At 45.5% G+C, this 12597-nt stretch overlaps 2 protein-coding genes across 3 annotated transcripts; one reads left to right on the top strand and one right to left on the bottom strand.

The window, feature by feature from the left end:
• Positions 1-3151, bottom strand: LOC120808499 (protein c-Fos). 2 transcript variants are annotated; one of them, XM_040161457.2, is made up of 4 exons: positions 2855-3151; positions 2101-2313; positions 1405-1512; positions 1-1302 (listed from the first exon to the last, which is right to left on the bottom strand). In XM_040161457.2, the coding sequence occupies exons 1-4, from the start codon at positions 2981-2983 to the stop codon at positions 580-582; spliced, it is 1173 nt and encodes a 390-aa protein (XP_040017391.2). In that variant the 5' UTR covers positions 2984-3151; the 3' UTR covers positions 1-579. The 2 variants fall into 2 exon arrangements, with proteins under 2 accessions (XP_040017391.2, XP_077949358.1); XM_078093232.1 differs by lacking the exon at positions 2855-3151 and adding an exon at positions 2415-2547.
• A 3630-nt stretch (positions 3152-6781) lies between these two features.
• On the top strand, positions 6782-9416 carry LOC120808500 (protein c-Fos). Its single transcript, XM_040161458.2, has 4 exons — positions 6782-7318; positions 7679-7897; positions 8013-8120; positions 8236-9416. Exons 1-4 carry the CDS (start codon positions 7187-7189, stop codon positions 8923-8925), a joined length of 1149 nt encoding a protein of 382 aa, XP_040017392.1. The 5' UTR covers positions 6782-7186; the 3' UTR covers positions 8926-9416.
• The last annotated feature ends 3181 nt before the right edge of the window (positions 9417-12597 follow it).

Raw genomic sequence — 12597 nt, 5'->3', positions numbered from 1 at the left:
TTATGGTTTGGCTTATTTTATTTCCAGTGTTATACAATTTTTGCATCTGATCCTTTTTGATAAGTAAAAAAATAAACTATGTCATAAAATACATCTTGATAAAATACATGACATGATATTTTTTTCTTGGTATGGAAAAACTTGAAAGGAACAGTTAGGGGACACCTTACAGCAAGATGTAACACCTATACACTACACTTTAGTAACCCTGCTATTTTCACTTGTTACAACACAACTTTGTCAACAGTAGTACGCATACTTTAGGCTATTGAGCATGATCTAACTTCACATCACATTTAAAAACACAGATACCACCTCGTCTTGGGAGTATGGATGAAATGTATTTTGCATGCATTTTTGTTGCCGGGACAAAGTCTCACTTCAGAGAATCGCACCAACAGATATGGAAGAAGTCGAACCCTGTTACAGTCACACAAAACATCGTGTTCACAACCGTTGATGTTAAGATTTATGCAACATCCAAACTCACAATAAACTTGGTTTTTAAGAGAGAGAGAGAGAGATCATAGCTTGCTGACTGGTTAGAATACAATAACAGTACCGTTTGCATAACTGCATTCACAAGGCCAGGAGTGTTGGAGAGTTAAGATTATCTTTCATTAACTCCGACGCACCGAGGCTGCCTTTGAGGCTCTCAAGGCCCTCGGCCAAGGAATCAATCTCAGAGTAATTAAAGGAAAACGCCGTGCGGTAATTGCTACAATTGGGGCTGGAAGACATGACCGGTGTGCTCAAAGACTCCAGGTCGTTTGCCACGGACTTGTAAAGGGTTTCCCAGTCGGAGAGGCAGAAGGGGCCGCTCAGGTCTATGTCGGGGACCGATGCAGCCATCTCTGGGGTCACGGCCATCTGTAAGCTGGGCACCAAGTCATCCAGGTCATCTCCTTTTAGGTCCTCCAGATCCTCCTCTTCTGCACTCGAACACAGGAGGATGTCGGAGTTCCCCAAAATGGCTGCAGCAGGGATACAAGGGACACTGTCCATGTCTTGGCCAATGGAGGCTTCGCCGACGGCGGCGTTGCTCTCTGTGGGTTTTCCATCCTCTAAGATGGACAGCAGCTGCGGGGAGGCCGGCGGGTCCTGCAGCATGGTGTTAACATCATCTTCTTTATCATCATCATCCTCCTCTTCCTCTTCCCTCTGCTCATCACCGTCATTTGCAGGGAGTTTGCAGGATGGTTTGTGGGAGACCAAGACTTCCTCCAGCCTCTCCTTCTCCTTCAGCAGGTCCGCTATTTCACCCTCGAGGGCAGACTTCTCGTCTTCCAGCTTGTCCGTTTCCTGAGGTGAGGATAAAAGCCTTGGCATAAAAGACTCAAGACAGGTCCTGCAGTGCATGCTGCGTGGATTGTTACGTGTGAGTAAATATAACAGCATACTTACAGCTTGCAGAGTGTCTATCAGCTCCCTCCGTCTGTTGCGACACTTCGCTGCAGCAATTTTGTTCCTCTCCCTCCTGATCCGCCTCCTTTCCTCCTCCTCTTTGGAAGGCTGAAATCAATCAGGAAAAAAGACCCTTTTTAAACGCGCTTCCTGCTTGGGTTTTGCCATATCAGCAGTTGGCTCTTCTCATAATGTCACTTGCCAAAAGGAGAAGAATAAAAAACCATCCACGCAGTGAATGCTGGGAATACTGATCTGGTTCGGTGCAGACTCTCTCTTCCAGTGCAGGCGTCGAAACGCTGCACCACTGGCACGGTCTAGTCGCCCACGTGAACGCGCACTTCGATGCGATTTGCCATTCATAAACAGCGCTCGTTACCCCAAAAGTAATTACTCGCTGCACCAATTACACGCAATCTAATCACCTGGTGCGCGGCTCCCCGCAGTCATTTATTTTAGATTCCGTTGATTTCCCTTTAACCGTCAAAAAAAAACAAATGCGTCGTCTTTCACGTCCCGGCAGAAAATATCGCGATAACGGCATTTTCTTATTAACCTCTATTAGTGGAAAGGCGTCTTGGTGAGGAATGCGATAATGATTTTGAAAGACCAATGGTGCTGTGATGGATGGATTGATTGGCTACCTGTAACGCTATATCCTGATTGCTCCCTCCCCACCCCCGTTTTCTAATATACCTTCTCTTTCAGCCCTTTCCGGTCGGAGGGCTTTGCCTTGTTTGCGCCTGTCTGCAACTGCTGGGTCGAGCTGCGAGTTTTGGGCTTTGCGCGTCCAGATGACGGAGAGACAGATGTGATGACCGTCGGCTGCACCATCCACCTTAGATCCGGCGAGGTTGAGATAGCAGTCACCGTCGGAACAAAGGAGTCTGCTGCACAAGTCTCAGCATCCTGGGGAGAAGATAAAAACACATTACCGATCATCACCACATGCATGTGGATTTGGGCAAACGCCAATTTATCTTATCGGAGACACCACGTTCGTGGCTGACCTTTTAAATGTGTGTAAATGTTCCATCAATCATTCAAAAAAAACACACAAATCAATACAGTTTGCGAATCTATCGAAATCAGATGCGTGCCTCATCACCACGTCCTTATCAGTCATTTCCTTTTTTCTCCATCACCGTCATCACTCCAAAATGAAAGGTCACGACCAAAACAGGTCTGTGTTCAAATATAAAAAAAAAATGTTTAAATCTCTGAACGTTATGGCGCTGTTTTTGCGGATTAGATGCATGGCGCCCACCGAAATTGTGTGTATGTGTTAGATTCCTGGTAAAGGAAGTGCTGTCAGTCAGATGTTCCCGGGTACGTGTCAACATGTTTCTACCATTCAGTCGCCGTTTCTGACCCATAAACCTCATGCGCAAATAAATGATCCTGCAATATGCGCGAGGATTCATTTCGGGATGATCCGATCCGCTTCTACCTTGGTGCTGTCCACTGAGGATGAAAGCGAGTCAGGAGGATGCTGGCTGCACCCAGGGGTGTCCCCGCCAGGCGATGCTGTGCTACAGCTGGACGATGAGTCGAACTCAGTGCTGGAGTCTGGATGCATGTTCTCGGCTTAAATCACCGCATAAAACGACAGAGCAGTCTATCGAACCTAAGTAGGAAAACCTCACACCTGAACCACTACTTATATTCCATTTGCCGGGCTCATAAATGGTAACTGTGCAGATAGTGGAGAGGCCCGCCTTTTATAGTGAGCTGGAGTTTTATGAATGAAATCTGTTTGGTGAGACCGAACCATCGTGTGCAGAGGGAGAGGCAAAAGGGGGGAAACAGGGGGGCGGATGTTTTCACATTCACCTTAAAGATCCGTGGAATTTTTGAACCACAATATTAGCACCCATTTTATCTTTGCTTGATTTATAGGCTGACGTAGAAAAATATATATCAAGCGCAGCTTAAATTAAGTGACACCCCCGCCTGCTTGAGGTGCCCATCGTCATGAATGAACTAAGCTACGTCACTTGATGTATGCAGCATCTGCATCATGTTATGTTCCCTGTACGTCCACATATGATCAAGAGACATGTTTAGCTATTTTTGGCGCATTCAATGAAACACACTGTTCTTGCAGGAGAAAAGTGATGAGGGCAAAATATCAGAATACAATACATTGTATTTTTAATCTGACTCTTGTCCTCGCCGATTAGCCCGGATTGGAATACTGCTGGTGTCTAAAAGCTGCGATGCAACCCAACAGCACATCTGTTCATCGCATCATTTGGACCAACATTGTAAAACATCTGATTGAATTAATGCACCCTGCTTCCAGCACACCGACTGATTATTTGTGAGCTGCTGAAGGGGTCATCCACATATCACCCCCTTCTTATTCTATATTCTTATTGTATTTACTGTTGCCCGTCCCTGCACGTGAAAAGAGCTCCAGCAACAGAATTGTCGCGGTAGTAAAGCAGCCAATCGCCGAATGGACCTACCGAGCCGTATATGGTGCTTCCGGTGAGACAGGGGCGCTCACAGACGGACATGTGAGGGGGCGTGGGGGTGTGTGTGTGTGTGTGTGTGTGTGTGTGTGTGTGTGTGTGTGTGTGTGTGTGTGTGTGTGAGTGTGGGGGGGGTGCACTCACTCACAGTCACAAAAGAAAGTGAAACGTGCGCTGATCGTCACGCATTGTACTTGCTAACAGCGTCATTGTGATACAAGACGAGAGCGAGCCCCTGCAATAAATCACTGCCCCCTCACACATCTATGAATGCATAGTAACACGTATTGGTTTGTTGGGGGCGGTTAAACATGTCAGGCCTCTAACGTTATCATAGTATTCATTCATTTCATCTTATTTGTATTTCTGTGCAATAATACTTTTTATCAGTTGCAAGGATGCACTTTTATTGGCTCCCGTAATGATGGTTATTCCCGCTATTCAGATCCCAAAGGGATTGAATATTTAGGTGTCAGATTCACTGCAGGGAAAGGGGATAGTTGATGACAGGGGGGGCTCTCCCCGCTCCGAGGGGCTGCGCGCTCGTCTGCTTCCCGGCAGGCGCTGCCCCCCTTTGTTCGTTTACCGGCACATCACTAGGTGGTCGGCTTGAGCCCATTCAGTCGGCGGCGGCTGAAGACCAGGGCGGGGGGGGGCTCAGACGTCGGGCATAACTACAGAACCCCCTCAGTAAAGCTCAAAGGCCTCTTTTCATCAAAGCAGCTTGAGCATGAACGCGTTCAGACCGGAGTTTATTTTTAGACTCAGTGACATCGGTTCACGTAAATTAAGCAAATAGATAATTGGTCCTGTGAATTATCCCCCCCCCCCCCCCCCCCCCCCCCCGCTTGTGCTATTCAAGAACTCAAATTGTATATCACGGAGATTACATTTTCATTTTTATCCGTGCGTTTTAAAATATGATAAACAATAAATAGCCCTCGAGTGTGTAAATCAACAATTGATCTCACCCATTAACCATTATTTGTGTTTATGATCTAATTTATTTTATATGTTTATTTGATTGTTTATATTATTATTTCTACGGTCAATACAACTTAAGTATTATGTGAACCAGGTAACGCTAGTTGTTAACACATGCTTTATTTATTGGCTATACTTTCCTCTCCTTACCTCAAAATAACTAAAAACACTTTTTGGAACTTGGAAGCTGCTGCCATTGAGCTCTGAGAGCCGCTACGCAGACAGAGCTCTCACTCCGACGCCGTTTCCTAGAACCAGAAACGGCATCACGTGTTGTAAAATGCATCGCAGAGGAACCCGGAAGAACCAGTTTTTGATTTTCTTCTTGGAGTGATCCGTCGCTACAACACAAACAATCGTTGTTGCTATGCGAAACGTTGCTGACGTAAGGGGCGGAGTGTTGCTAGACAACCAGGAATGTTCAGCAAAACACGGGTGCGGGATATAATACCCGATTGCTTTTAACCTAAATCCAAGCCCTTTGACGAATTAACACTTATGAGCACTTAAAGGCCTTTTCATGATACTGCTATTCTTAATTTGTTTCTCTTTATTTTATTTGTAATATTAATTCATGCAGTATTATGCTTGTTGCATATTCTGTTTGACAACGAGGGTCATTTCCTCAAATGCAAAATAAAAGATGAAAACTTGTGGTGAATTGTTGACGGAGTTAATGTTAGATTCCCATTCGTGACGTGCTGTGCTTAGTCGACAAAAATACTGTCAGCAAGTTTCTACCACTAAAACTCTGGTCTGTGGGGCTCTACTTTATTCTCGGGCTTGATAACATAACTCGATGAATCAAAATATATTTTAAAGCAGTCGTTGTTAAGTAAGTTAACAATGCATTCAGAGTTGTATTTTACAGATTACCTGCCCCATTATACAAATCACAAGGATTCCCTCCGACCTTTGTGATCACCATGAAACACCTAAAGGAAAAAAACAGAAGTCTTGCAAAAGTACACAGAACAAACTGGTTATCAGCGCGTTATGCAACCAAACACACCCAATTATGAAGTGTGCACAAAATGTACAAGCACTGCCTGTGGGAAGAACACACATGCAATCAACCTGCTGCGGCATGTTTTATTGATGTTCTTGGCATGTGTTAGTTGCTTTGGATTTCATCCAATTTTGCTGTTACAAACATAAGTAACAAAGTAACAAATTGAAATGGAAATTTGTTCTGAAGGTTTGAAAGTAAGTTCTGTAAGTGTAAATTATGGTTTCAGACACCAGAAATCAAATATCTGAAGTGGTTCGCAGCGTAATGTTTTGGATGTTACAAAGTTGCTGAAACAACTTGAGACAGCTGAAACAGCTCAAACAACTGAAAGCTTTTTTTCAACATTTAAAAAATTGCAGACATATCTAGTAGAACCATGTCATGGGGCATTTTGACCTGTAAACACAGCCTGTCAGCGGGAGACTGTGAGGTTGTGCCGTTATATTCAATGAGGACATTCGTCGGTTATTTGTATGACGAAATCTAAACTCTGGGGAGTTGAGTTGTAGACAACTTGTTATGAAAGTGTAAATGTGTATTGGTTTTCCATGTCAGCGATCTATAAAATACATGAACATGAATAAATGATACTGTTATTTACATGTCCTTGATATGGATACGTGTATTAATGATTTACGTTGATTTACGTGTCTGTTTTGTTGCATTTGTTTGGTGCTTTCAGTTCGCAACAGACATAATCTGCATGTCCTCATTAATGTTTGATGTACTTTGCTGTGTAGGATGTTCTCTAGTGACCATTATTCAGTTTTCACAACAGCCGTTGTGTTTATTGTCTTACATAACGTCATGTCGCTGTACGCCAATCTGAGACGGTGTGTTTCCCAGCAGGGCCCGCCCCTTTTACAGGATGCACCATATAAGGACAATGACGTGTCGGGGATCCCGTGCCTGGAATATTCCCCTTCTCGAGGGTGAGTTTAAAACATAGATATGTTACTTTTAACTTTTATCAGCGTAGATATGCATTGTATAATCCATTTTACGTGTGCTTAAGCAACCTATGGGACATATTCGGGGTTGGTGCAGTGTTGTTAAGAGAGTTTCTGAATGTTTTCTTTCCTCCCCGCCTCCGGGTAAAGAGCCCGCCCCCTCCGCGTCATAGGCCGCTCCTTCTCAGGCTATAAAGGCGCTCCTGCCTCCCAGAGTCGACATTCAAACTTTCAGTAGCACAACGACTACAGGAGCAAACACATTCGGAACGAAATTCGAGAGTTTCACCTAAACTTCCGAAAGGATTTTCTCAGCTTTTCATTTGTCTGGATCTTCCTACGTTTTTTGTGAGGGAAAGATGTTTACCAGTTTCAACACGGAGTGCGGCGACTCGTCTCGCTGCAGCACCGCTTCTCCGTCCGGGGACAACCTGGGATACTACCCGTCCCCGGCGGGATCCTACTCCAGCATGGGATCTCCCCAGTCTCAGGTATGTGTGATCAAACATTATTTATCATAATGGGCAGAAATATGACATTCAAAAATTGCGTGTAGCTGGAAAAGATACCGCTCACTTTAGACCTTGCGAAATCACTCAAAGCTTATAACTAATCATTTTAAGCCGACTGAAAAAAGAAGCTGTACTCTCTCCAAGTTATTCATAATGCGCTGCACACACGCGTTTCATTCATCCACCTGGGCACCCCATAGAGAGACTGTAACGTCATAGTTGACATCATGGATGGATATTTTTAAACCACCCGGCTTTTTATAGACCATCCCGCAGTGCTGTCTCCCGAAAGTATAAAGACCGAATGTGCTCACGATCCTCTCGCTTTCTCACTTACAGGATTTCACCGACCTGACAGCATCAAGTGCCTCCTTCATCCCAACCGTCACAGCCATCTCGACCATCCCGGATCTGCAGTGGATGGTCAATCCTTTGATTTCCTCAGTGGCCCCTTCTCACCGAGCTCCCCCCTATAGCCCCAGCCCTGCTTACTCCAGACCAGGCATGAGGTCTGCTTCCAGGGGGCATAACTCCACCAAGAGGTCCAGAATGGAACAGGTAATTATCATCTGCCCCTCTCTTTTACATAACCCTCGGTGACTTCCACCATGTCATCACAGATCATCAATCATCACAGAGCTGGAGGTCTAACTTTTTCTTGTCTCGCCTGCAGGTGACACCTGAGGAGGAAGAGAAGAAAAAAATTCGCAGGGAGAGAAACAAGCAGGCAGCGGCGAAATGCCGCAACAGGAGGAGAGAGCTTACAGACACTCTGCAAGCTGTAAGTATGCCACAGATGTGCCACCATTTGCGAGAATGCATTTCACAGCTAACAGAAGTGTTATCCGAGAGCCGAGCTTAATGCCACTTCCTCTGTTCCTCTCCCCCTCTTGCAGGAAACCGACGAGCTAGAAGACGAGAAGTCCCTCCTGCAGAACGATATTGCTAATCTCCTGAAGGAGAAGGAAAGGCTTGAGTTCATTCTTGCTGCCCATCAACCCATCTGCAAAATCCCCTCAGAGCTAGAGACCGACTTCTCGGTGGTGTCCATTTCTGCTGCCCACCCCATCCTCTCCACCACTGTGTCCTCCAGGCCACAGAACACCATCCCCAAGGCAACGACGATCACTTCCAGCCAGCCAACCTTCATCTCCACCTCCAACTCAATCTTTTCTGGCAACGGCGGCAGCAGCAGCAGCAGCAGCTCCGTCCTCTCCACCGCCGCCTTCTCCAGCAGCTCGGTCAAGATGATGGACCTGGACTCCTCCGTCCTGGAGGAGTCTCTGGATCTGCTGGCCAAGACGGAGATGGAGACGGCGCGGTCAGTGCCAGAGGTGGACCTGTCCAACTCCATCTACACGACGACTCCAGACTGGGAGCCCCTTCACGCCGCAGCCAGTAGCAGTGACTTTGACTCCCTGTGCACGCCCGTGGTGACCTGCACACCAGCCGGCACCACCTACACATCTTCATTTATGTTTACCTTCCCGGAGGCAGAGACTTGTGGCATCGCCTACAGGACAGGAAGCAGCAGCAACGACCAGTCCTCCGACTCCCTCAGCTCTCCAACCCTGCTGGCCCTTTAAAGTCTCTTCCAACAACAATACTACTTCCTATCAGGCGCATTTTCTTTGTTGTTGAGATAAATGTGCAGATCACCCGCAGGGCTTTAGAATGGACTTTTACCAGGAAGCAAATTATTTATTATTTTATTTGCCTTTATTGATACTTATTACTACATTATTACACACAATGTAGCAAGTTTAAAAGCATGTTTCCACTGATACCACTTAGTCGTTTATTGAGGTCATATATGATTTAATGGTGCTAGATAACAAAACTTGTTGTAGTGTTGATGTGTTCCGAGCAATAGCTTTTATTGATCCAGTTTTGTTTTCTGGCTAATGGATTGTGAAAAAAACCCCTTAAAACTGACTTGTTTTGTCTTAACCATGATGGTCTTTGACGTTTTCTGTGAAAACATTAGTGATTTTAATTTATAAAATTTCAATTTATTTTTTTACAGAGTCTGTTAGTACAAAATGTAAATTAAAAATTAAACTGTTATTTAAATGAATTATCGTGATTGGTTGAATTGGTGGCGCTATTCTTATAAAATTAACTCACGTGCACGTGTTCTCTCTGTTGAGAGCAGTGCTATTCAACAGACAATTAAAATAATGGATAAAAATAGCCCCCATAAGGGATCGCAGACTTTTCCCTGCATCTCCACTGGCTCTATTTATTGTTCCGTCTGTTGCCAAGGCTCGCTGCGCGTCAGGGCTCCTACGTCACTGCGTTCTTTCCATTTTTTCAAATCTGCAAACGTAGCGCGGTGACGTCGTATTTCCGTGACCAAATATAGAGGGCTGCTAAGATTCTCTGCTGCTTTCTGCCGGCAGAAACGCAGATTGGCTTTTCCGCTTACACGCGCACATCGAAGAATCTGTCTTTGGGTTTTGTCTTCAGAGAAATGTATTTCCTTATTGGAATATTTTTTTTAAAGGGGGGGGGACACCACGCATTACTTCCCTAAACGAAAAAGAAATGTCTTATTCGTGCACTGCTCGTTGCACACGCGAATGGTTACATAAGACGAGTCGCCATAGGATCCGAAAGAGACGTTTTAACCACAGACTACAGCTTGATTCTTCATTCGAGAAGACCACTTCCCACAGTCAGAGACACACAAGCGACTTCCGACACACTGCACGAGCTTAGCTGAGTTTTGCAGTCTCTTGCAATGGACTTTAGCATCCTGACAGCCCAAGTGTAGCTTGGTGGGTTTTTTCGGCCTGTTTGAATTCTTCATTCCTTTAGAAACAGACAAGCAGCTCTTCGAAAAGCGCAGCGGGGACAAACCTAATACACTCATGTGCCATGAAGGACGAGCGTGTCATGCGTAAATACCTCATTTGGAGGATGCTGATTGAGAAAATGAATTTGCAACGCTGGTATCCTATTATCTTTTTTCCCCCACATTGGTTGTTAGTGAAGTAACTGTCAGCCTGCAGGCAAACACAGCGTCGTTCGCCATCCACCTTTTCTGTCCACTGTTATTCAGAAGGCCAAAGATGGAAGCAGTAAGGCCATCGTTAACGCAGCGGTGACTTCTATCTGAGATTTTTTTTAAACAAGGTGGGTGATGCTCCACTGTATTCTGCTGACCAACTAGTTCAAATTCTGTAAATTGTCACGTAGTTTGTCTTCAAATCTTTGCCGGCGTTCCCTTTCGACGTGTCCTCCTCCCACCTCTCGTGCTCGTTTTCACCTCTCACCAATATTTCCCCACACAGGAATCACTGGAAGGCGGATTGCCAAACGTCTGTGCGTAGGAAACGCGCGGCGAGCACAGACAGCCATCAGCACAATAACCGACTTACTCTGACGTCCGCTCCCTTCCGGCGCAGACGCACCCTTTTTTTGTGCAATAAAGCCAAGATATCAAAAGTGTGTGTTACTCCGCTGGCCGTGTGGCCACCGGCCTGCGCTTCCCCAAGTACAACACCAACACGATTTTAAGTATTTGTTGTATTTCAGCGACTTAAAGTTGCAGAAGTGCATTGATCCGCTGTTTTCACAAAGCTTCCTGTTTTGTTCGCGCGTCGCTGTTGTGTAACAGGCTGAGTTCTGAGTGCCTCTGTCTGTTTTCCTCTGCACCTCAATAAAGCCTCAGGGTGCGACCATGCATCGCCTAATAACTCGGTCTATTAATACCCCCCCCCGGCCCCACGGAGAAGAGGTAGAAGCAGAAATAGCAGGTGCCCATCGCTTCTTTTAACATCGGCATCAACAGCAGTAAAATTAGACCCGTATGACGCCAACCTGCGTCGGTGCTGCGAACCCAAGGGAGGAACCAGGCAACGTGCGCCTGGTAGGAAGAGAGGAGGGGAGGATAGGGGGGGTGATGAGTATGCGAGGATAGCAGGGGAGGGAGGCAGACAGAGGTTCCTCCGCCTGCGCGTAATCGTGAGCACAGCGACCACGAAGCGGCCGAGTGTGTGAGAAAATCACAGAAATCCTTCCCCTCATTGCTTTCTGTTGGTCGAGAGAAAACATGCAGAGTTCAGTGTTTTCACTCCTGTGCCTGGAAGTGACGTGCTGTCACTGAGCAGGGTGTTTTATAGTGACACCAATTCAAAGTTTCACTGCAGCAAACGACATCTGTTGTTGAAATGTTCCTGTCAACGTTCTTCCGTCTGACTCAATGCAGCGTTTCCTCTGAAGGCAGTGAACGACAAATCAAATGTATACTTGAGCTCATTCTGGAATCTGAGCTCTTATCAGCTCATGGTTGGATTTTGTCTAGAGGTGACGCAATCAACGGAAGGGTGTGTTGTTAGCTCATGTATTCCAAGGTGTACTTTTCCTAATGCCATGCAATGCTGAATCAGGAGGTGATAAAAAAAAGGCTTGTCAATAGTACAATTATTCACACACCTTACACACTGCACTTCACCCCTTTTCAAAGTGTACTTTGGTGTTGAAGATCCCCAAAAGAAGTTACAAGCAAAATAAGGTTTGACGTGTGAAATGAGTATAGATGAGTAAAAGATGGTAAAAATGTAGATTACATTTTGGTTTTGCGGATTCTCTATAGCCTGGAGGAGTGTGTGAGCTGCTATTCTTAGCGGCTATTTGACGCACTAAGCTACGATACTGAAGGGATTTCTCTATCCAATAATTACTGTTCACGTTGTGCCAGACTCCCCACACAGCAGCCTCTCCTCGTCTCGTTGTGAGGTATCACTAGCAAGGATGTTTCCCTGGAAACTGGACAGCTCTATCATATGTAATTGGGTAATCCCTGAACTGCTGACGGAAAAGTAATCGCTCTGGGGATTTTCAAAATACCGCAGCCAATACTGAGCGTGGTCTTTCTGTTCTGAACTTTTACCACGCCTGCGAAAGGTGCGTTGTTATGCATCTATTGTAATGTTGATGACATTTGTTCAAACCTCCAAGTAACAATAAGCTAATTGTAAATAGTCATGGCACCAAAGGAAAGATATGAGTTTGAATCTTTTAGTCTGACGGAAGTTTTAATATGGAGTGTATCAGTCATCGCTCATTCAGCAAAAGCCCGTGTTTTCTGTCACGCTCTACCTCATGTTGAGTACCGTACGACAACAAATCGTAGCCTGACTCGAAGATCCTGTGAAATAGGTGAAAGCACCGGATCAGGGATCAGTCTACTGTGGTTTTCACTACCTGGACATGACCAACATAACACTGTCATAAGTGTTCTCAGGAATATA

Source organism: Gasterosteus aculeatus, chromosome 18 (assembly GCF_964276395.1).
Source record: "Gasterosteus aculeatus chromosome 18, fGasAcu3.hap1.1, whole genome shotgun sequence".
Classification (NCBI taxonomy): Eukaryota; Metazoa; Chordata; class Actinopteri; order Perciformes; family Gasterosteidae; genus Gasterosteus; species Gasterosteus aculeatus.
Note: the sequence above shows the minus strand (reverse complement) of the source record. Positions and strands in the feature narration are given on the sequence as shown.

Excerpts from the sequence above, each read along its gene's own strand:
- LOC120808499 (XM_040161457.2), bottom strand. The coding sequence starts at position 2,983 with ATGCATCCAGACTCCAGCACTGAGTTCGACTCATCGTCCAGCTGTAGC. Across the intron at positions 1,513-2,100 it reads GGAAAGGGCTGAAAGAGAAG|CCTTCCAAAGAGGAGGAGGA; the intron begins GTATATTAGAAA and ends GATTGATTTCAG. Across the intron at positions 1,303-1,404 it reads TGATAGACACTCTGCAAGCT|GAAACGGACAAGCTGGAAGA; the intron begins GTAAGTATGCTG and ends TCCTCACCTCAG.
- LOC120808500 (XM_040161458.2), top strand. The coding sequence starts at position 7,187 with ATGTTTACCAGTTTCAACACGGAGTGCGGCGACTCGTCTCGCTGCAGC. Across the intron at positions 7,319-7,678 it reads TGGGATCTCCCCAGTCTCAG|GATTTCACCGACCTGACAGC; the intron begins GTATGTGTGATC and ends TCTCACTTACAG. Across the intron at positions 7,898-8,012 it reads AGAGGTCCAGAATGGAACAG|GTGACACCTGAGGAGGAAGA; the intron begins GTAATTATCATC and ends TCTCGCCTGCAG.